This window comes from Procambarus clarkii, chromosome 23 (genome assembly GCF_040958095.1).
Source record: "Procambarus clarkii isolate CNS0578487 chromosome 23, FALCON_Pclarkii_2.0, whole genome shotgun sequence".
In the NCBI taxonomy this organism is placed as follows: Eukaryota; Metazoa; Arthropoda; class Malacostraca; order Decapoda; family Cambaridae; genus Procambarus; species Procambarus clarkii.
The window spans coordinates 9,634,869-9,657,134 of NC_091172.1; the positions used below are offsets into that span (position 1 = coordinate 9,634,869).

General features: G+C 43.6%; 1 protein-coding gene across 3 annotated transcripts in view; it reads left to right on the forward strand.

Moving 5' to 3' along the window:
• Positions 1-3,063: 3,063 nt before the first annotated feature.
• The window catches only part of LOC123764055 (aprataxin and PNK-like factor), a 61,916-nt gene continuing 42,713 nt past the window's right edge, over positions 3,064-22,266 (forward strand). For 2 of the 3 annotated variants that reach the window (XM_069329864.1, XM_069329865.1), the window contains exons 1-4: positions 3,509-3,549; positions 6,132-6,259; positions 11,712-11,783; positions 16,197-16,318. In XM_069329864.1, coding sequence (XP_069185965.1) covers positions 3,522-3,549; positions 6,132-6,259; positions 11,712-11,783; positions 16,197-16,318 — 350 coding nt within the window. In that variant the 5' untranslated portion in view covers positions 3,509-3,521. Of the gene's footprint in view, positions 3,169-3,508; positions 3,550-6,131; positions 6,260-11,711; positions 11,784-16,196; positions 16,319-22,266 lie in introns of those variants that run through there. The other variant, XM_069329866.1, reaches the window with a different exon arrangement.

The window sequence follows — 22,266 nt, forward strand, 5'->3', positions numbered from 1 at the left end:
TTGCTAAATTTACTCATGCCTCCTAACCCTGATTTCACTGATCCTGATCATCTTCAGTATACTGTGTTCTTCTTTGCCTTTGTTTCTTCATTGTTCTCTGATGCTGTTCTCTCTCGAATTCTCTGTCTTTCCCTCCAGCCCTCCTCCTTTTTCATGACACCGTATAATAATAATAATAATAATAATTTATTTAGGAACAGTACATACATAGTTGCAGCGTTACAGTACAAACATTTTTAGATTTAAAGATAGAGGTAGTACATACAATACCTAAAGCCACTAGTACGCATAGCATTTCGGGCATTTGACTATTTCCCTCCACTATTCCTCGCTCTACCTCTCAGGGCACGCGGAAGTGCGTTCCTGGGTGGAATGCGGACTGCTCGGGCTGTCCGCGTAAGCGTGTAGCCTGGAAGAAACACGAACTCCAGCAGACGGCTGATTCTTTTTTGTTTCAGACGGGGAGTGCGGTGGCCCATAGGACGATCCGTACAGTTAAACGTGAGAGTTGGAAGTCTTATATGTCCACCATTATGGTGCAGCTTCCCCACCACACAGTGTAGTGAATCAAACCACCAGCGATGCTAGTGTAGGAAGTGTGTCTGCACCTCATGCAGACATTAGGCGAGCTAATGTCACATGTTTGAATTTTGATAAACACAGCAAAAGTGAAGAGGCGTCCGACTCGGAGAGCTGCACCCAACTCTGTACAGTGCAACTTGTAGTGATGCGTTAGTTTAGTTCATTTATTATGCACCCTATACCCATCTTGTGAGCGGTAGTGGAAAGGGTTACAGATGCAATGTAAGCAATGTTGACCTTCAATAAAGAAATTCTGGAGGGCTTCTGTGCAAGGGTTAGGATGAGTTAGCCAAAGCTAACCAATTTGACAATTTTATACCAATTTGACAATTTTATAACAATTTGACAGTTAATTTCAGTAACACTATCAATAACGCTCATAATATTAAGTTCCTTTCTCATGTTAAGTATCTTTGTGGTACGAGGGCACCCAAGGATTGTTCTCAAGGCTTAGTTCTGCAATTTTTCAAGCACTCTTAGCTTTCTTTCAAGCATCAAAACAAGCAGAGATGCAGCATAATCCACTAAAGATCTGATGTATGCAAGGTACATCATTTTGACAATTCTGACATTAGCACCATAGCCTGAGTGATAACCTGCAACAGCCTTGAGAGCTCGGAGCCTCTCTTTATACTGACGACAGAGTCTGAATACAACAGGACCATACAGTGGCACCTCAAGGCCAAGGTATTTGAATCTGTTTACATAGTCAAGCTGGGAGCCATCAGACAGTTGCATCTTGCGAACAGCTCCTCCCTGCCTGGGTGGACGCCGATTTAGTATCTTTGTTTTCTCTGCTGAGATGACTAAACTTAGCTAGGTCCTGACATGAGTCTAATACAGAGTTAAGAGTGTTCTGCATGTTAGCATACCCAATGGTGTGTATCATCATATCAGCATAGCTAATGATGTGCACGTTAGGTTTTCTCGGTACAGAGTTTAACAGTGTGTTTATTAAGATATTAAATAAGATAGGACTGAGGACACCTCCCTGCGGGGTACCTAGTTCGAAGTCTCTTGTTACACTCCCATGCCCCTGGAAAAACACAGATGACTTCCTGTTGGATAAGTAGCCCCTAATCACAAAGACTCCGACCACCGATATTCATTCTCGCAAGCTCACTCAAGATAACATGTTGGTTTGCAGTATCAAAGGTCCATAGATGGCGGTGCTATCGCCACTCCTCACTCCAGCAACGATGTTGATATTGTAACAATATTCTTGTGCTGTACGCAGATTTTGCTAGTGGAGGCCCATAGATCAGCCTTACATTTTATGTTCTCTCCTGAATTTTAGTCAGAGTTGATTTGTTTTTTGTATTGAGGCTAGCAACAACATCACATGGCAAGGTGGGTAAACCCCATGTAGGGGGTTATTGCCTACGTTATCTTACCCCCTTTTTTGTTCCAATCTTGGCATACACACAACTACTCAGAAGGGACGCTAGCCTCATAAAACCTGCTACAGCAGCCAGCTACCATATGTAATAACATACATCTGATCACAAATATCATACCATTAATGCAAACACTCAAACGACAAGGCCGACGGGTACTTATCAACTGGGTGCCAAGTCATGTGGGAATAATAGGAAATGACATTGCAGACGAAGTTGCAAAACTTGCAACTATGAAGAAGTGTAGACATTTACATACCACAGATTAAGAAAAAAAAAAAAGAAAAAAGCTGCCGCTTGCCCTTCGGGGTGGGGGGTTCCGCGCGCGCCAGTTGGCCTGTCGTATGGGGGTGCTCAGCAGGAACCCCCAAAGTCTTATGATATTTAATACCATGATTAATATAATTGTAATTACCTTCGTAAATACATTAGTGTAAATTTAAATAAAGGAACATGTAATTAGTTATTATTTGTAATGGACTTAATAAACCCATTTTAGATTTAATACATTATTATTTTACTGTTATTACAACATTATTATTATAAATATTATTATTATAATTCCTGTTATCAATTATTATTATTGTAATTATTATAAATATTATTATTATAAATAATAATAATATTATAAATGGTATTAATATTATAATTATTTATAATTATTATTACTATTATTAAACAATTAACGAAGTTCCCCCATACGTTTTCTTCCATACACAGAAAATGTATTCTTTTAAAGAAAATTTTAATTTTCTTTTTTTTTTATTTAGTTTATTTAGTTAAAATTCCTTCTGAGGTTCTGTTGCATTTTCTGCTGTTATATTCTCTTTTTCATTTTTATTCCTTTTTTTTAATTAAATTTATGCTTTTGATCAAGTTTTAAGCATCGTATGTACTAGCTCTTATAGCTAGCTCTTATATAGCTCTTATTTATTCCAACATTATATTTGTAACACATTTACAATGTACCTTCTTGTATAAATAAATAAATAAATAAATAAATAAATAAATAGATAGATAGATAGATAGATAGATAGATAGATAGATAGATAGATAGATAGATAGATAGATAGATAGTGTGCGTACAAGTTGTGTACGAAATTGTAGAAATATGTGGAGGCGACTCGTCGAGTGTACGAAGTGTCTTGTGTTGTGTTGTGGCGGGTTGCACCATCACCTGAGGTGTGAGGTGAGGGTCATGTCAGCCACCCCAGGCACTGGTGTGAGGTGAGGGTCATGTCAGCCACACCAGGCACTGTGGTAGGTCAGTGGTGTGAGGTGAGGCTCATGTCAGCCACCCCAGGCACTGTGGTAGGTCAGTGATGTGAGGTGAGGCTCATGTCAGCCACCCCAGGCACTGTGGTATGTCAGTGGTGTGAGGTGAGGCTCATGTCAGCCACCCCAGGCACTGTGGTAGGTCAGTGGTGTGAGGTGAGGCTCATGTCAGCCACCCCAGGCACTGTGGTAGGTCAGTGGTGTGAGGTGAGGGTCATGTCAGCCACCCCAGGCACTGTGGTAGGTCAGTGGTGTGAGGTGAGGGTCATGTCAGCCACCCCAGGCACTGTGGTAGGTCAGTGGTGTGAGGTGAGGCTCATGTCAGCCACCCCAGGCGCTGTGGTAGGCCAGATGTGTGAGGTGAGGCTCATGTCAGCCACCCCAGGCACTGTGGTAGGTCAGTGGTGTGAGGTGAGGGTCATGTCAGCCACCCCAGGCACTGTGGTGTGAGGTGAAGGTCATGTCAGCCACCCCAGGCACTGGTGTGAGGTGAGGGTCATGTCAGCCACACCAGGCGCTGTGGTAGGTCAGTGGTGTGAGGTGAGGCTCATGTCAGCCACCCCAGGCACTGTGGTAGGTCAGAGGTGTGAGGTGAGGCTCATGTCAGCCACACCAGGCACTGTGGTAGGTCAGTGGTGTGAGGTGAGGCTCATGTCAGCCACCCCAGGCACTGTGGTAGGTCAGTGGTGTGAGGTGAGGCTCATGTCAGCCACCCCAGGCGCTGTGGTAGGCCAGAGGTGTGAGGTGAGGCTCATGTCAGCCACCCCAGGCACTGTGGTAGGTCAGTGGTGTGAGGTGAGGGTCATGTCAGCCACCCCAGGCACTGTGGTGTGAGGTGAAGGTCATGTCAGCCACCCCAGGCACTGGTGTGAGGTGAGGGTCATGTCAGCCACACCAGGCGCTGTGGTAGGTCAGTGGTGTGAGGTGAGGGTCATGTCAGCCACCCTAGGCACTGTGGTGTGAGGTGAGGGTCATGTCAGCCACCCCAGGTGCTGTGGTGTGAGGTGAGGGTCATGTCAGCCACCCCAGGTGCTGTGGTAGGTCAGTGGTGTGAGGTGAGGCTCATGTCAGCCACCCCAGGCACTGTGGTGTGAGGTGAGGGTCATGTCAGCCACCTCAGGCACTGTGGTGTGAGGTGAGGGTCATGTCAGCCACCCCAGGTGCTGTGGTGTGAGGTGAGGGTCATGTCAGCCACCCCAGGCGCTGTGGTGTGAGGTGAGGCTCATGTCAGCCACCCCAGGCGCTGTGGTAGGTCAGAGGTGTGAGGTGAGGCTCATGTCTGCCACACCAGGCACTGTGGTGTGAGGTGAGGCTCATGTCAGCCACCCCAGGCACTGTGGTGTGTGGTGAGGGTCATGTCAGCCACCCCAGGCACTGTGGTGTGAGGTGAGGGTCATGTCAGCCACCCCAGGTGCTGTGGTGTGAGGTGAGGGTCATGTCAGCCACCCCAGGTGCTGTGGTGTGAGGTGAGGGTCATGTCAGCCACCCCAGGTGCTGTGGTGTGAGGTGAGGGTCATGTCAGCCACCCCAGATGCTGTGGTGTGAGGTGAGGCTCATGTCGGCCACCCCAGGCACTGTGGTAGGTCAGTGGTGTGAGGTGAGGGGCATGTCAGCCACACCAGGCACTGTGGTAGGTCAGTGGTGTGAGGTGAGAGTCATGTCAGCCACACCAGGCACTGTGGTAGGTCAGTGGTGTGAGGTGAGGGTCATGTCAGCCACACCAGGCACTGTGGTAGGTCAGTGGTGTGAGGTGAGGCTCATGTCGGCCACCCCAGGCGCTGTGGTAGGTCAGTGGTGTGAGGTGAGGCTCATGTCAGCCACCTCAGGTGCTGTGGTAGGTCAGTGGTGTGAGGTGAGGGTCATGTCAGCCACACCAGGCACTGTGGTAGGTCAGTGGTGTGAGGTGAGGGTCATGTCAGCCACACCAGGCACTGTGGTAGGTCAGTGGTGTGAGGTGAGGGTCATGTCGGCCACCCCAGGTGCTGTGGTAGGTCAGTGGTGTGAGGTGAGGCTCATGTCAGCCACCCCAGGCGCTGTGGTAGGTCAGTGGTGTGAGGTGAGGCTCATGTCAGCCATCTCAGGCACTGTGGTAGGTCAGTGGTGTGGGGTGAGGGGCATGTCAGCCACACCAGGCACTGTGGTAGGTCAGTGGTGTGAGGTGAGGGTCATGTCGGCCACACCAGGCGCTGTGGTAGGTCAGTGGTGTGAGGTGAGGCTCATGTCAGGCACCCCAGGCGCTGTGGTAGGTCAGAGGTGTGAGGTGAGGCTCATGTCAGCCACCCCAGGTACTGTGGTAGGTCAGTGGTGTGAGGTGAGGCTCATGTCAGCCACCTCAGGTGCTGTGGTAGGTCAGTGGTGTGTGGTGAGGGTCATGTCAGCCACACCAGGCACTGTGGTAGGTCAGTGGTGTGAGGTGAGGGTCATGTCAGCCACACCAGGCACTGTGGTAGGTCAGTGGTGTGTGGTGAGGCTCATGTCAGCCACCCCAGGCGCTGTGGTAGGTCAGAGGTGTGAGGTGAGGCTCATGTCAGCCACACCAGGCACTGTGGTAGGTCAGAGGTGTGAGGTGAGGGTCATGTCAGCTACATCAGGCACTGTGGTAGGTCAGTGGTGTGTGGTGAGGGTCATGTCAGCCACACCAGGCACTGTGGTAGGTCAGTGGTGTGAGGTGAGGGTCATGTCAGCCACACCAGGCACTGTGGTAGGTCAGAGGTGTGAGGTGAGGGTCATGTCAGCCACATCAGGCACTGTGGTAGGTCAGAGGTGTGAGGTGAGGCTCATGTCAGCCACACCAGGCACTGTGGTAGGTCAGAGGTGTGAAGTGAGGTTGGTGCCTAGATTGAGATGTAATTTGAAAAGATTCATGTTTATTTCCAGGAAACAGAGTACAAATGAGTGTGGCATTAGTGCGTGTCAAGGGTCCAGGCAAGAGTGATGAGGAGTATAGTAGTGAAGAGATTCCCGTCTCTCTGCCACTTGTCTTGGGGAGAGGATCATTACTCAAGGTTTGTGGTCATTCAATTTTAATATAATGAAAGAATCGGCATTATCTAAGATTATAAAAATATATTTGTTAAAATATTGCATTTTCTGTATAATTGATGTTTGTTGTACATAATCATATTTACTTGTCCACATACACTAGTTTAGGGAAAGTATATACAGTACTTTACATGTATTTTTTTTTCTCTATTCAAGAGTTCATTCTTGAATAAACATACACTATTGTAAAGCCACTAGTACACATAGCATTTTGGGCAGGTTTTTAATCCTAATTTTCCCTGAAATACGACCCACCAAATTGCTTAATACCTAGGTGCCCATTCACTGCTTGGCGAACAGAGACGTACAGTTAAGGATTGGCACCTAGTCAATCTTCCACGGCCAGGATACAAACACAAGCTAAATCATTATGTAGTAGGCCAATGGTAGATGGTTAGAACAAGTTACCTGGTAAGTGAGGTGGTGGTGGAGGCTAAATCCATCGGTTGTTTCAAAGTGGTACAGTATTTGATAAAAAAAAAAAAGTCCTAGGAAGGTGGGACACCAAGAGCATAGCTCTTATTCTGTAACTACAATTAGGAAATAACTTGGGTAATAACTGCAAAGGCAAGACCTGATCGTCACAAGCAATAATGAACTAATCAGAGACATTGCAATCTCGGATACTACATAACTAATTGAAGTGCAAACTAATATTAATAACGGTAGTAGGTCCAAGTGAATCGACAAGAAAGATTATTCAATCGATTCAATTTCAACAATAAGAGGATTGACTGGAAAAAAATAAATATAGATCCTGCAAACATTCAATGGGGGACAAAACTCCCACACACAGTTATAACAGTAACTAAATCCTGTAAGTACACTTAGGTAATTGCACTTAGGTAATTATAGAGAATAGCCAAACTGACAGCTGAATCATACAAGATCTGCTTGAAGCATGTTCCTGTGAGGACGGTCAGAAGGAGGACCACTCTAGAAAGAGAATGCTGTAAGGTACGAGATTGAAAGCCGTACCCTAAAGTATCGCTAACAACACTCCTATGCAAATAACTGTATAGGAGAAGGAAAAAAATCACGGAAATGCTTAAACAGACACGAAAGAAAAATAAACTTAAACAGCGAGATCGAAGAAATAGAGCAGACACTGAAGCGATCATACGAGTCTGAGGAAGTGGAATTTGAATAGAAAGCTATACAAGAGATAAAGAAAAATCCAAAATATATTTTGACATATATAAACCGAAATCTAAAACCTCCACTGGCATTTGACCTTTACTTACAACTGAAGGTTCGTACACAGAGGACAACAAGGAAATTAGTGAAATTCTAAAAGACCAGTATGAGACTATGTTTAGCACCCCAATAAACATGAAAGTTGAAGATCCAGACAGCTTCTTTATGAATGACATCCAAGCTGCAGATAATATAACAGATATTAAAATGAATTCAGAAGACTTTGAAAGAGAAATTGACAACATGCATGTGCACTCAGCCCCTGGTCCTGACTCGTGGAATTCAATATTCATAAAGAAATGTAAAGTACCAGTGGTGTGAGCTCTCATTGTATTATGGAGAAAAAGCCTGGATACAGAGGAGATACCAGCAGCACTTAAATCAGCAGCTATAGCTCCTCTGCACAAGGGAGGGGGAGGGGTAGTAAAGTTTTGGATAAAAAATTATAGACAAGTTGCAAACATCACACATAATAAAAGGTTTTAAAAGAATGATTAAAAAGTGATCTGGGGCCTGATGGCCGAGTGCACAGAGCTCGGGATTCGTAACCCTAAGGTTGCGGGTTCAATCCCTGGCAGAGGCGGAAACAAATGGGCAGAGAAACAAATTTTCACCTTGATGCCCTGTTCACCCAGCAGTAAATACGTACCTGGGAGTTAGGCAGCTGCTACAGGCTGCTTCCTGGGGATGTGTAATGGTCGAGGACCGGGCCACAGGGATGCTAAGCCCCGAAATCATCTCGAGATAACATCTCAAGATAGGAATCAAATTTCCAGTTTTATGGAAAATAATGAACTTCACAACCCAGGACAACATGGATTTAGAGCAGGAAGGTCCTGTCTGTTACAGTTCGTCAACCACTATGACAAAATCATAGAAGCTTTAGAGGAAAAGCAAAATGTAGATGTTGTATACAGACTTTGCAAAGGCATTCGACAAATGTGACCATGGAATGATAGACAGTAAAATGAGATCATTAGGAATAACGGGTAAAGTACAGTTTTTTTCAGTTGAATTGGAATGCTGGCTCGGGTGCACATTCTCTCGGAACCCATGGTGAAACTCCATCTGGGCCAACTGCTTTGTTCTTACTTAACTTCTTGAGCATTTTTTCCCACTTCATCTCTAGACACCTCTATACGCTCTATGTTGTTCTCTGGAATTCTTATTGTGTCTGGTTCTCTGAAGATTTCATTTTGTACAAACACACTTTGGAACTTTTCATTTAATGTTTCACACATTTCCTTTTCATTTTCCGGGAATCTGTTTCCCATTTTCAACCTCTGGATATTATCCTTTACCTGCAATTTGTTGTTTATGAATTTGTAGAATAGGCCCGGTTCTGTTTTACATTTATCCGCTATCCCTTTATCAAAATTTCTTTCTGCCTCTCTTCTTACTGCCGTATAGTTGTTTCTCACATCTTTGTATCGCTGGTATGTTTGGGGGTTTGGCCTCTTCCTATACTGATTCCAATTTTGTGTCTTTTGGTCTCTGGCCCTCTCACAATTTCAGTTGAACCAATCCTGTTTTCTGGCCCTGCATCTCTGTTTTGGTATGAATGTTTGTGTGCCTTCCTCGTATATTTTGCAAAATTTGGCATACATTTCATTTACTTCCCTGCCTAGCAACAAGTCTGTCCAATTACACTCATTAAAAAAATTTCAAAGTTCCCCATAGTGACCTCTCCTTAAATCGAGTTTATCAACTGTTTCAGTGTCCCCATTTTCTTCTAGATGATATCTTAAAGCATAATCAATTTCTAACAGGATGTGATCACTCTTTCCCAAGGGAGGAAGGTACTGGATGTTAAATATCTCTTCTTCTTTCCTGGTGAATACTAGATCCAGTACTGATGGTACATCTCCTTCCCTCATTCTTGTGGCCTGCTTTATGTGTTGACACAAGAATGTCTCCAGAATGAGGTTCACAAATCTGCATGTCCAAAAGTCCTCTGTTCTTGCTTCATAGGCCTCCCAGTCTATTGCTTTAAAGTTGAAGTCCCCCAGTATCAACAGTCGTGATTTATCTTTATCTGCTTGTACAATAATATCTCTCATGACCATTATGACGCCCTCTCGTTTGTCATCCAGTTCTTCCTTTGTCCATGTGTTGCTTGCTGGTGGGCTGTAGGCATTTAAAATTATCAGCTTATCATTCTGATTCCAGATCTGCAATGCCATTATGTCAATATCTTGAGGGTTTTCAAATATTAACTCTCTTACCTTCAGGTGTTTTTTCACCAGTACAGCCAATCCTCCTTCCTTCCTAGTTTTCCTGTCACGTTTCCAAACTGAATAGCCTCTTGGGAATATGACTTCATTTAATATATTTCCTTCAAGTTTTGTCTCTGATAAAGTGACAATATCTGGGACCCTAAGCTGAATTATATCTTGCAATTCCAAAGTTTTAGACCTCACTCCATCAATGTTGGTATATACAATTTTCAGGAACATGTTCCCTTTTCCTTTGCTCTTTACTTCCCCTTCCACTACTGATCTTGTTGCTTTGTTTTTATGTACCATTTCACAAGCTTTCCAGTCCCTGTCACTTTGTAGAAAAAATAATTTCTGTCTTCTTCATTTCTATTCCCATTTAGACGTTTTGCCTCAATTAGGTTCATTTTCAGCTTTTCTCTATCTTCCTTGGAGAGGTCTTGTCTTATTGACCAAAGTTTGCCAACCTCATCACTCTGCAATTTCCTGGCATTTCTAAGCACTTCCATCATGTTTTTCACTCCATTAAACGTCATCCTTAAGGGACGGTTCTTGTCTTTCTCATATTTTCCTATTCTTCTAAAATCACTGACATTTTCCCTTGAGCCTTCTCCTAAACCTACTATTTTCTCTATGATTTTCATCTCTTCTGCTGCTCAGTCCACCCTAGATGAAATTTTCTTCTCTAAACATCCAAAAATTATTATGGACTTAGTTCTATCTGCAGTGTTTTGTACTAGTTTACTGTTGGTAACCAGTTCTTTCCTAATTGCTTGCCTAATTTCTGCTTCTTGTCGGTCATTTCTGGTTTTGACTTCCGAACACACTTCTTTAATAGTCTCTTTTTCTTTTACAACTTGAGCATATGTCGCTTTTATTTCTTCTTTATACTTTTCTAGTTCTTTATTCACCTCCTCTATGTGAGTTGTCAGTGTAGTTTCCAGTTGGAGATCCTTGCCTAACTCTATATTAGCTCTCAGGCTACCTTGGAGTTGTTCACCATATGAGTATTATTTTGTTTATTTCTTCAAAGTCACCACACTTCACTTTCCACACCTCATTTTCTTTCACTAGTTCCTTGATTTGTTCCTCCTGATTTGTTACCTTGTCTGTTAATGCAGTAATAATCATACCTTGCTGAAGCATACTCCCTTTTAGAGTGCAAAGCTCACTCCTAAGAGCTCCATTGTCCTCTTCCAACAAAAATACCCCAAAAAAACAACAAATAAGTTTGTGCCTATTTGGACGCCCCAGTTGTGTGCCTGGTTGGATGCGTGACCCCCATGGTGTTTCAGGACTCTGATTTGGAGGTGTTGGATAACTCGACCTTAGTTCCATCTGCACCTCCTCTTCCTTCCCCAAGGAAGCAGGAGACGGGAAAATTACCTGGGTTCAATAGTACTGTAATGGCACTGATCTTTCTCATTGAAACTGTAAGCTTGGCTTTCATCCTACATCAGTAGCCTGGCCCTACAAACTGATATGTTTATTGAGATTTATTATAATTTCATTAGGTATGAAGTGTATTTAATGTTACCAGTTATGTAAGGTACAGGATAGAGCTAGAGTCTGCCTATAAATTGTTAGTTAACTTTATTCTCAAAGTACAGTACTGTATCTACTTACTGAGAGAAAAAGTGTTCCAAATGTGAGTCAATCTAGGAATGCTGATGGAGTGAACTTTTTTATAATTTCAAAACCAGCATAAAGCAATTGATGACTGAGTGCCTTCCACTATTGTTGCCATTATTTGGGTCTCCCTACTTAAAATAAAATATGTACATGGTGGGGGTATTTTTGTTGTGAAGAATATTTTATATACAGTATTATTTGTACAGTACTGTATTGAGATATGCCTGACATAGGGACTAATGATACTGTACAGTACTTTGCATTATTGTCTGCAGTCAAAATAATGATACTGTATCATCTTTTATTGGAATAACATAAAATCTTTATAAAGTACAATAATTTGTTTAATAAATTGGTATTGTATTTTCAGTGTGGTGAGAAAGGCATTTCTCGTCGACATGCTTATCTAGACTGGGATGATGATGGAGTTCTTATTACAGCGGTAAGTTACACAATACTGTACTGTATTGTGTTTGAGTGATGGTGTATCAACTAATTAACCCTTAGACAGCAGCTATCATCATTCATTGATACACGGGGTAATGCGGTTATCGTCATACGATGTTTTTATCAATTATTGTCTGGGTTTTACATATATATGATACAAATATGGATATACTGTAATATTGTAGCTCTTGTGTGGATGCAATGGAGTTTACCTTAACCCATGAAAAAAGTCCTGCTACCATTTAATTGTTACATGTACTAGGTAAATGCAGTTAGTAATAGGCATCCTGCAGTTTTCGGAGACTATGGAGTTGCACTCTGGTTGCCAAGGCTGGAGTGTCTTCTCCAGGGTGCAAAGCCTGGGTAGGTCAACATGGAGAAGCTGTTACCCATGCAGTAAGTTCCCCCCCCCCCTTTCCACGATGTTAAAATTGTCCATTGGAAAGGCAAACGCCAATACGCTTGGTTTCAGCGCCATCGCAGGAGCTGCCAGAATGACGTTGAAGTCAACAATGCACTGCCTTAGGGGCTCCAGCTCTGGATGTTTCCTTGAGGTTGACTACTGAAGCCCATTCAAAAAGTGGGTATGGCCGTGAGGCAGCACAGGTTTGAGATCAGGGTTTTCCTTCCCCTAGATGAGCTGCCTTCCCAGGCTGTCGAGTCCCATCTACCTGGAGCAGTTGGTTGTAAGGCGCCAGAAGCACGGGCACATGTACAAGGACAAGGACCTGAAGGGCTGCCCCTGGCACTATTACTGCAGCAGGCTGCTAGTCTTGCTGAGGGCCCTGCAGAACCTCCTGGGGGATGGACTGGGAGTCCTCTGGGGACTGCCACACACAACAACACACAATGATGGCGTTGTGTGTTGGCGATATACTAAAGAAAGTATAGGATGGCGATATACTAAAGAAATTGTTCACAACTTTTGTTAGGCCAAAGCTAGAATATGCAGCGGTTGTGTGGTGCCCATATCTTACAGAACTGAAGGGCAAGAGCTACGAGGAGAGGTTAGAGGCATTAAATATGCCAAAACTAGAAGACAGAAGAAAAAGAGGTGATATGATCACTACATACAAAATAGTAACAGGAATTGATAAAATTGATAGGGAAGATTTCCTGAGACTTGGAACTTTAAGAACAAGAGGTCATAGATTTAAACTAGCTAAACACAGATGCCGAAGAAATATAAGAAAATTCACTTACGCAAACAGAGTGGTAGACGGTTGGAACAAGTTAGGTGAGAAGGTGGTGGAGGCCAAGACCGTCAGTAGTTTCAAAGCGTTATATGACAAAGAGTGCTGGGAAGACGGGACACCACGAACGTAGCTCTCATCCTGTAACTACACTTGGGTAATTACAACTCAAATATTATAATAATATCATTATTATTATTATATTAATATTATATTAATATATAATAATTTTATTATACTGTAATAATATGTAATATACATTTTGATACAGTGTTCTATTTACAAATTTAATCCGTTCCCAGAGACAGGTCGTAACTTGAAAATTCATAACTCTAAACAAATTTTCCCATAAGAAATAATGTAAATTGAATTAATCCATAATACATTCCCAAAAATATTAACCTCAGAATACATTTCATATATAATACACACACACACACATTTTGTACTATAGTACAGTATGTACAAGTTATAGCTTACCTTTATTGAGGACTCTTGTTGGCATATGGAAGACTGTAACGGGGGGGTCAGCCTTTAACCTCACTTATCTGGTTAAATGCTTGTCGTTATTAGTTCCATTTATCTCAAAGTTCTCAAGGTAATCTTCAGTCCAACTCCTCGAATCTAAAATGTTTGATCGTTTTATGGGGGATGTGCCCTACAGATGGATAGGGATCCATCTGTAGGGCACATTCCGCATCAACCCCCATCCCACACCTTCCCTGCTACCTCCATTCCCTATACTGGATCCTCCCAGCAGTATTCTTCCCAGCCATATGGAGCTTTGGGTCGAAGTACGCCAGTGGTGTCAGCAGCTGGATCAACGGTGGGGGGACCCAGAGCTGTCTTCTTCATCTGGTTGGCATGGTGCTCACTCTCCACGGAGATCTGGCTCACGGGTTTCACATCGGCCCTTTCGCGGGTCGCCCTTTTGACAGGGCGATGTGGGGAATGCTGGCTCTATTTGCCCATGCTTGGTCCCACAATTTGTGAGCTTTTCGGGTTGTGTCCCACAGCCTTTGGGGGCATTGGGTGACCCTTCCTCTTTCGAGTAGGTTGGGTCTGGTGGGGCAGATCTCTCTCCCTTTCATCCATTGGGTCAACTTGGAGTGGGATTGCTTAGGTGTGGTTGAAATGACCTCGTCTCTTTGGCAGGTTTCCTTACCTGTTTCCAGTTCCGAAATGGGACTGCAGATCTCCAGTACATTCTGGACTTGTTTCGTCTGAACCAGTTGATTCCTTTCCCCCCCCCCCCATTTCAAATGACTACGTTTTCCCAGGTCCAGCTCGATAATGAGCCGGGCAGTTGGATGATTTTCCTGGACCTCAAAGATGCTTATTGGCACATCCCTATCCATCTGGGGGTTTAGGGATTGGTTTGGTTTCATGGTGGGGGTGACGAACCTACTGCTTTCGGTGCTTTCCTTTTGGGCTGAATCTGGCACCTTACGTTTTTACGAGCTTGACGTGGGTTGTGGTAGGCCATCTTCTTCTGCTGGATCTTTGGGTCTTGGCCTACCTCGACGACTGGTTGGAGTGGGCTCCCAGCCAGTCTGCTTTTCTGCTAGCCAAGGATCTTTTGATTTTTTTGGGGCTTGCTGGGTTCTGGTTCTTGATGAACTGGAGGAAGTCCCAGTTAGTTCCGTCTCAAGTTTTGACCTTGTTGGGCCTAGTTTGGAATTCTCGGATGTCATCGCTTTCCCTTCCTCCCGCAGCCTTGCTCTGGTTTTGATCCTGCCGTCAGCTACTGCTGAGGGGGGCCCAGGTGACTCGGCAGTTGCTTGAATGGTGGTAGGAGACTCTGATCTTTCCCCTTTTGGTTTACCTGTTGGGCAGGGTTTGACTCCGGGGAGCTTTTCTGGTATCTTCAGAGCAGCCCTTTTGCTGCTCTCACGATCGCCAGGTCCATCCCTCGGTGTCCTTTTACTGGTTGCTGTGTTAGTTCTTTGCTGGTTGCTGTGTTAGTTCTTTGCTGGTTGCAGTTCGTTGACTGATGCCGTATAGAGCGGACGTGGCCTCTGGCCTCATTCTCTTGCTGGATTTTGTCCTGTTCGGTTGTGCTGGCTGTATATTTATTGTGTGGTGGCCAGGTGTTCCAAGAAGTACTCGGGCTGCATGCATCTAGGGTTACCTTCCCTGGGCACCGGAGGGGGTCCTTTGGTTGTGGCAGCTTGGATAGTTTGGCCAGGGGGGGGGTGCATCTTGTTTGTCCGGTAGTGGCCGTGCCACTAGTTCTTGCTGGCCACTGGTTCTGTTTCAGTGGAGACTAGTTTGTGTTTCCGAATTGACCACCGTAATGTGCTCTGCGAAGTGCAGTGGTTAATGCTCAACATTTAAACTTTAATTTATAAATTCAGATGCTTCATCAGCATTCAGAAATTTGCTGAGTTTTACTTGTCAGACAAAGGCCTGGATAAGAAGTTGTGGTATCAAGTACCCTGTACATTTTTTTTGTATTTACTAGATTTGGGATACACTAAATATCTCATCATGTGAGTCGTGAGAAAATTATTTTTAAGAATGCTGGACGTTGTCTAAATTTAAAGAACGGGAAAATTTAAATTGCTCCCCATATATTTGCTACAAGGCTCTTATTTTCCTTCAGTTATTGTACCTTCCACTGACAGTTTTATGATCAAATCTTTCATAATGTCCCCCCCAAATTTAGCTTGTATATTTTTTTTAATTTAAGTTGTCATCCACACTTCAATGGAAGTAAACATTGCATTCACCTGGGCTCTAGGAGACATGAACTGTGGACCCTACGCATGTGAGGCCGAAGCTCTATCGACCGAGGTCAATAGAGCTTTGTGGACCCCATAAATGTGGGGGTTATCTTGAGGTTATATCTTGAGATGGTTTCGGGGCTTTTTTTTTTTTAGTGTCCCCGCGGCCCGGTCCTCGACCAGGCCTCCACCCCCAGGAAGCAGCCCGTGACAGCTGACTAACACCCAGGTACCTATTTTACTGCTAGGTAACAGGGGCATAGGGTGAAAGAAACTCTGCCCATTGTTTCTCGCCGGCGCCTGGGATCGAACCCAGGACCACAGGATCACAAGTCCAGCTTGCTGTCCGCTCGGCCAACCGGCTCCAAATGGAGCCGGTCTGGTCCACGGTTCGAGTCTCCTAGCGCCCAGGTGAATGGGATTTTTTAAATTTGTTTCTCAACTTTCTTTTTGAGCTTTATTAACTTACTCTGTGTATATGTATTTTAGGTGCATCAGAACGCAACATTTGTTGTTGCTAACGGTCGGGAGGAAGAGCTGACAGTGGGCAGCTCTGCTCTTCTAACACATGGTGACACTTTTGGCTTAATGAAGACCAGGTTTTGGTACAAGTAAGTTCATAAAATTGCTTATGTAATACAGACATTTATTTGTATTTTATTAACTCTTGAACAGCACAACTGTTAAATGCTGACATCCCCATGGTGTACAAGAAAAAATTCAGATTTTTTTTTTTTTTTACTTTAACTGGCTTCCAGGAAGGACAAAAATCCAAGTAAAAAGTCTCCATACCTTGTGGCTTAGCCGTAGTGGCCCAGAGAAGTTGGGATTTTTTTTGGGTAGAAATGAGGTGAGGTGCTGCGTGGGAATAACTGTTGATTTATTTTCAATGTTTCTCACACTATTTATTTAATTGTTTGGTGCTAACAGGTTTCATTGATGTGTGAAAGGTGGTGTTTATTATGTATAATTTTGAAAATATATATGTACAGTATAGATGTCACTCCAGTCTCATGACAAGTCAAAACAATAGGAACAATGGGCCATGAATCTGTGATGTCACCGGGTAGAAGGCAATAGAGTGGCGCCCGACATGGTCAGTGGGCAAACTAGGCCATCAAACCACCCCGGGCCGGCGCGAAGCCTGGCAGACCGCTTCCTCGCTTTCTGAACTTAATTCGGGAAGCGTGAAACCCCAACTTCGATTGTGAAACTGGAACTTTCGGATAACTTAAGTTTGCAAACCAAGTGGTCCTCTGTATCACATAACAGTTCAGATAGTTTCAGGGAGTCTCTGGGGCTCGCCCAGAAAATGGCGTTTCATTACATTCAACGCTGGTTTTTTGGACTTCCTTGTAAGAGTTCTGCTTATTCTAATGTCTAGCTTATCTGGCAGGGGGTCATCCCATATAATTTGGATAAATGAGCTTATACAGTAATTGCACATAGCACACATTTTGCCTGGATCACAAAGAGTCTGAATTTTCGTAATCACTCATTTGGTGGTGTTAAAAGTTCATTGGCTCCTAGTATGGATGCCCTGCACATTCTGACACTGGACGGTTGATGTGCCAAACATGGTCCTCATATTTTGTTTATTAAGGGCCTAGAAGGAAACTGAGGGACTCTTGATTTTTTCTCAAGATGAAGGATGGTTATTAGAGGCTTGAGAAAGCAAATGTGACCCCTGTATATGCGTGGTAATTTAAAATTTTATGATATACCTACGAGCGTTTTAATCACTGCCATTGCACATAGTGCCATAAGGCAATTGAATGGTGGTGCGCATTGCTTTAAGGCGCTTTTAGGTATAGGGAATGATTCAAAACTCCCGTGGGTACATAGGGTTCACATCTTTTATCTCGGGACTCAGGACTCTGGTAAACAGACGCCCATCTTGAAAAAAAAATCAGCATCCGTACTGGCTATGAGAGTCTCAGTATTGAGAGAGCAACACTGGTGCATGCAGCAGCAGCCCACAGCACCACTGTGCAGCTAGGGGGCTTCAGCACCACTTAATAATGATGAATAAAATAGGTAATTTCAATTATTTTGCATTGATAGTGTCATAGATGATCCTGACTGTGATAAAGACTATGTACAACGTTTAGATATCAGTGAACACAATGCTCAATATACTATTCCATCCTATCCTCCTGTTTAGATAGTACACACTATACTTTTTGTAACTAAGTGAACCATCGTACATACATAGACGTAATAGAAAATTAGTAGAATTTGGTACTACTGTATTCACTTAATAGTTTAAAAAAAATGAAGCTAAAACCAAACTTAAACATTCCTAGGCGTAGTATAGTACATATATGTACTATATTAGGCCTCAGATAGCATATATTAGGCCTAGGAAGGTTAGGCTAGGTTAAGTTTTCCTGGCAACATTGATTAAAAAGCCTCTCTGGTTTGTCCAAATTCAGAAGTATTGATTTCTACTTTCTAATTCCCTGCTATGTCTATATATATATACAATGGTCCTCAACATTACTACTGTATAAGTACTACCTAAACATAAGGATGGGCTGGATATTCACAGCATGAGGTAGACACACAGATAGAACCCAGTAGGCTCTAGAATCTGTGCACTGGTTGATTGACAGTTGAGAGGTGGGACCAAAGAGCCAGATCTCAACCCCTGCAAGCACAACTAGGCGAGTACACAGCACCTAGCCAATGTTTCCTGCATCATGAAACAACCTCATGTTAAATTACAAATAACCTTGTGGAAGTAGATTTATTTTGGGGATTTTGTGACAGTAATGTGATAACAACAGCAGTTCTGTGGCTAGTCATAGTGAAATCTGTAGAATATTTGAAGCATTTTCTTGCATTAGGTGATTGCTGGCACCGTCTGCTCGTATCATGTGCCTCCATGCTGTGTTTTGATTTCATCACCACACCCACCAGAACTGCTTATTAGATTGTTATAGTGCATATCTTTGTTTAGTTAGTTTAAATCTATGACCTCTTTTTCTTGAAGTTCCAGGTCTCAGGAAATCTTCCCTATCAATTTTGTAAATTCCTGTTACTATTTTGTATGTAGTTATCATATCACCTCTTTTTCTTCTGTCTTCTAGTTTTGGCATATTTAACGCCTCTAACCTCTCTTCGCAGCTCTTGCCCTTCAGTTCTGGGAGCCACTTAGTAGCATACCTTTGCACCTTTTCCAGTTTGTTGATGTGCTTCTTAAGATATGGGCACCATACACAACCTGTCCTCTTAAAAAGAACGTCGCTTTTGGCCGTTTGCCCGTATGGCCGAATTTGGACGTAATTTGAAAATGAAAAAAAAATGAAAATAAATTTGGGATTTTTTTTTTCAACAACAGTAAGTTAAGGGTCCTCTGATAGGTTAGGTGGGCAGGAAATTCTCATAAAGTTTCAAAACGTTATGAAAAACGTTAATTTAAAGTGCCCTCTCATAACCTCTGCGCGTACGCCGGACAACTCAAACAGAAAACGGAACAAAACGTCACTTTTGTGAGTTGATTTCATTTCAAATTACGTCCAAATTTAGCCATATCGCGCATACGAGCCAAAAGTGACGTTATCTTTAACCCCTTAACTGCGTTGCCTCCAAATGTGACACCCCCGCAGTGCGCAGGAAATAAATTCTCTGGAAAAAATTCTTTTTTCTTTTTGAAGTGTCAAAAACCCTTCCCTCAGTATGGGTATGCAAAAAAAAAGTCGAAATTGTACTTACTTTGGCTGCTATGGGGTCCGGAAGTTGGGGCGTGACGTCATCATTCCCCGTGCGCCCGTGCCGTAAGCTCTCGGGGGCGGTGGGGCGCTCGGGGCGGGGCGCGCGAGTTGCCGCGAATATATTTTCGTTCATTTTTTGCGCACCTTTCCAAATACATTTTCATTGTTTTTATGTGCCAATCCAATGTATAATGAACACGTACACTATAATATCGCAGTACAACATCCGTACTGTCCGTAGACACTGTGTTACGTGCATGAAACTTGTGTACACATATGCAGCACATATTTACTATGTATCATGCTAATTTGTGTATATATACAATCTATTTACACACTATACACTGTCACACACTATATACATTCACCATCAACACATTCAGAACACCGCGTAGCAGCTGCTTCGTATGGGCCAATAGCAGCTGCCTCGTATGGGCCAATATCAGCTGCCTCGTATGGGCCAATAGCAGCTGCTTCGTATGGGCCAATAGCAGCTGCCTCGTATAGGCCAATAGCAGCTGCCCCGCATGGGCCAATAGCAGCTGCCCCGCATGGGCCAATAGCAGCTGCCCCGCATGGGCCAATAGCAGCTGCCCCGCATGGGCCAATAGCAGCTGCCCCGCATGGGCCAATAGCAGCTGCCCCGCATGGGCCAATAGCAGCTGCCCCGCATGGGCCAATAGCAGCTGCCCCGCATGGGCCAATAGCAGCTGCCCCGCATGGGCCAATAGCAGCTGCCCCGCATGGGCCAATAGCAGCTGCCTCGTATGGGCCAATAGCAGCTGCCGCGTATGGGATAATAGCAGCTGCCTCGTATGGGCCAATAGCAGCTGCCTCGTATGGGCCAATAGCAGCTGCCGCGTATGGGCCAATAGCAGCTGCCGCGTATGGGCCAATAGCAGCTGCCGCGTATGGGCCAATAGCAGCTGCCGCGTATGGGCCAATAGCAGCTGCCGCGTATGGGCCAATAGCAGCTGCCGCGTATGGGCCAATAGCAGCTGCCTCGTATGGGCCAATAGCAGCTGCCTCGTATGTGCCAATAGCAGCTGCCTCGTATGGGCCATGAACACATTCAGAACACCTTGAGTGAGAGCAGCCACACCCAGCCAGTCTCCCTCACTCCAACATCTTACTCGCCAACATTGCTCCTCCCACCATATTGCTATAGTTCTTATTACACATGTTCTATATACCTATCTACATGTTTTATTTACCAGAACTATGCAAGTAAGCCGGTATTGTGTCCAAACAGTACAGTGGCCACCATACACTGCATGAAAAATCACACAGCAGACGACGCTACGATTACGTCACCTCCCTCACCAAAATAGCTCCTCTCAACATTCTCCTGTTGCTGTTCTTACACTATATACACACACTATATATACCCATGTACATATGTGTTGCCCATAGTGAACCACTAAGCTAGTATGGTGAGCAAAACAAGAGTGGCAGCCACACACACACAATTGAGGCTACCTCAATTCTCGCCCTCCCTCCCTCATCAAAATTCCTCCTTCCACAATACTACGCACAACGCTAATTATAACCACATTCCTGCTATTATCACAATCCTGGTCACTAATTCCTGTAAATGAATAATTGACCACACGTTTATTTTGAAAAAGAACCTAAGAAATCATTTGAAGATTCCTAGATGAACGAAATAATGCTCTGGTGCTGTGGCTAGCGCTGTGAACATCGTGAACAGCATTGAATCACTGATATTTGAACATTGTACCCAGTCATTATCACACTCAGGCTCTAATATAACACTAAATAATACAATTTATATATATATTTTGACATTATTAGGCGATGCTGTGGTCACATGCTGAACAGCAGTGCTGTGCGCTCATGCTGCGAGCGCCAGCCTTGGTTGCTCACACACTACTGAGGCTCCCACACCCGGGAATGTGGACCACGATTTTTTTTAAAGATGGCGTCTGTTTACAAGAGCCCTGAGGAAGCTGATGTGAACCCCATGTAGCCGCGGGAGTTTTGAATGGAACGTGAAAAATACAAATACCCGGAGGCGCGTTGCGCAAACCAGACGTGAGCCTGCAGGCGCGTTGCGCAGTTTAAGGGTTAAGAGGACGGGTTGCCATACAACCGCTGCATATTCCAGCTTTGGTCTTACAAAAGTCGTGAACAATTTCTTTAGTATTTCACCATACATGTATTTAAAAGCAATTCTGAAGTTAGAAAGTGTAGCATAGGCTCCTCGCACAATGTTCTTAACAGTATTGCAAACTTTGGACATGACTTTCGTCCAATTTTTTTCTCTCTTGAATCCAAACTTCGGACCTGACATGCGTCCACTACAAAAATATTTGTATAAAATTAATTTTTTATCCAATCGACCTCAGGATAGTATCAAAATAAGCGCCTTTAGAATGCGCACAATTTGATACCAAAATGAAAGATATACTATGAAACTTGATGTCCAAACACTTGAAAGATTATAAATAAGTTTTTGGTCAAAATATTAAAATATTTGGTAAAATTCTATTTATTGTCCTATTATGTTGGGACTAGTTTTAAAATGCGCATCTTTAAGTTGCAAACAATTTGATACCAAAATGAAAGATGTAACACACAAATTTATGTCAGAACTTATGTCAGAACATTTATGAAAGATATAAATAATTTTGTGATGATGAGCTTCCAGAATTAAAATATTTGTTAAAATTACAGTTATTGCTCTATTATTATGGTACTAGTTTTAAAATGTGCGCCTTTTTATTGCAAACAATTTGATACCAAAATGAAAGACGTAACACGAAAATTGATGTTATCAAACTGAACGAGTATACACATTAGGTTGCAGTGTACAAATTGGT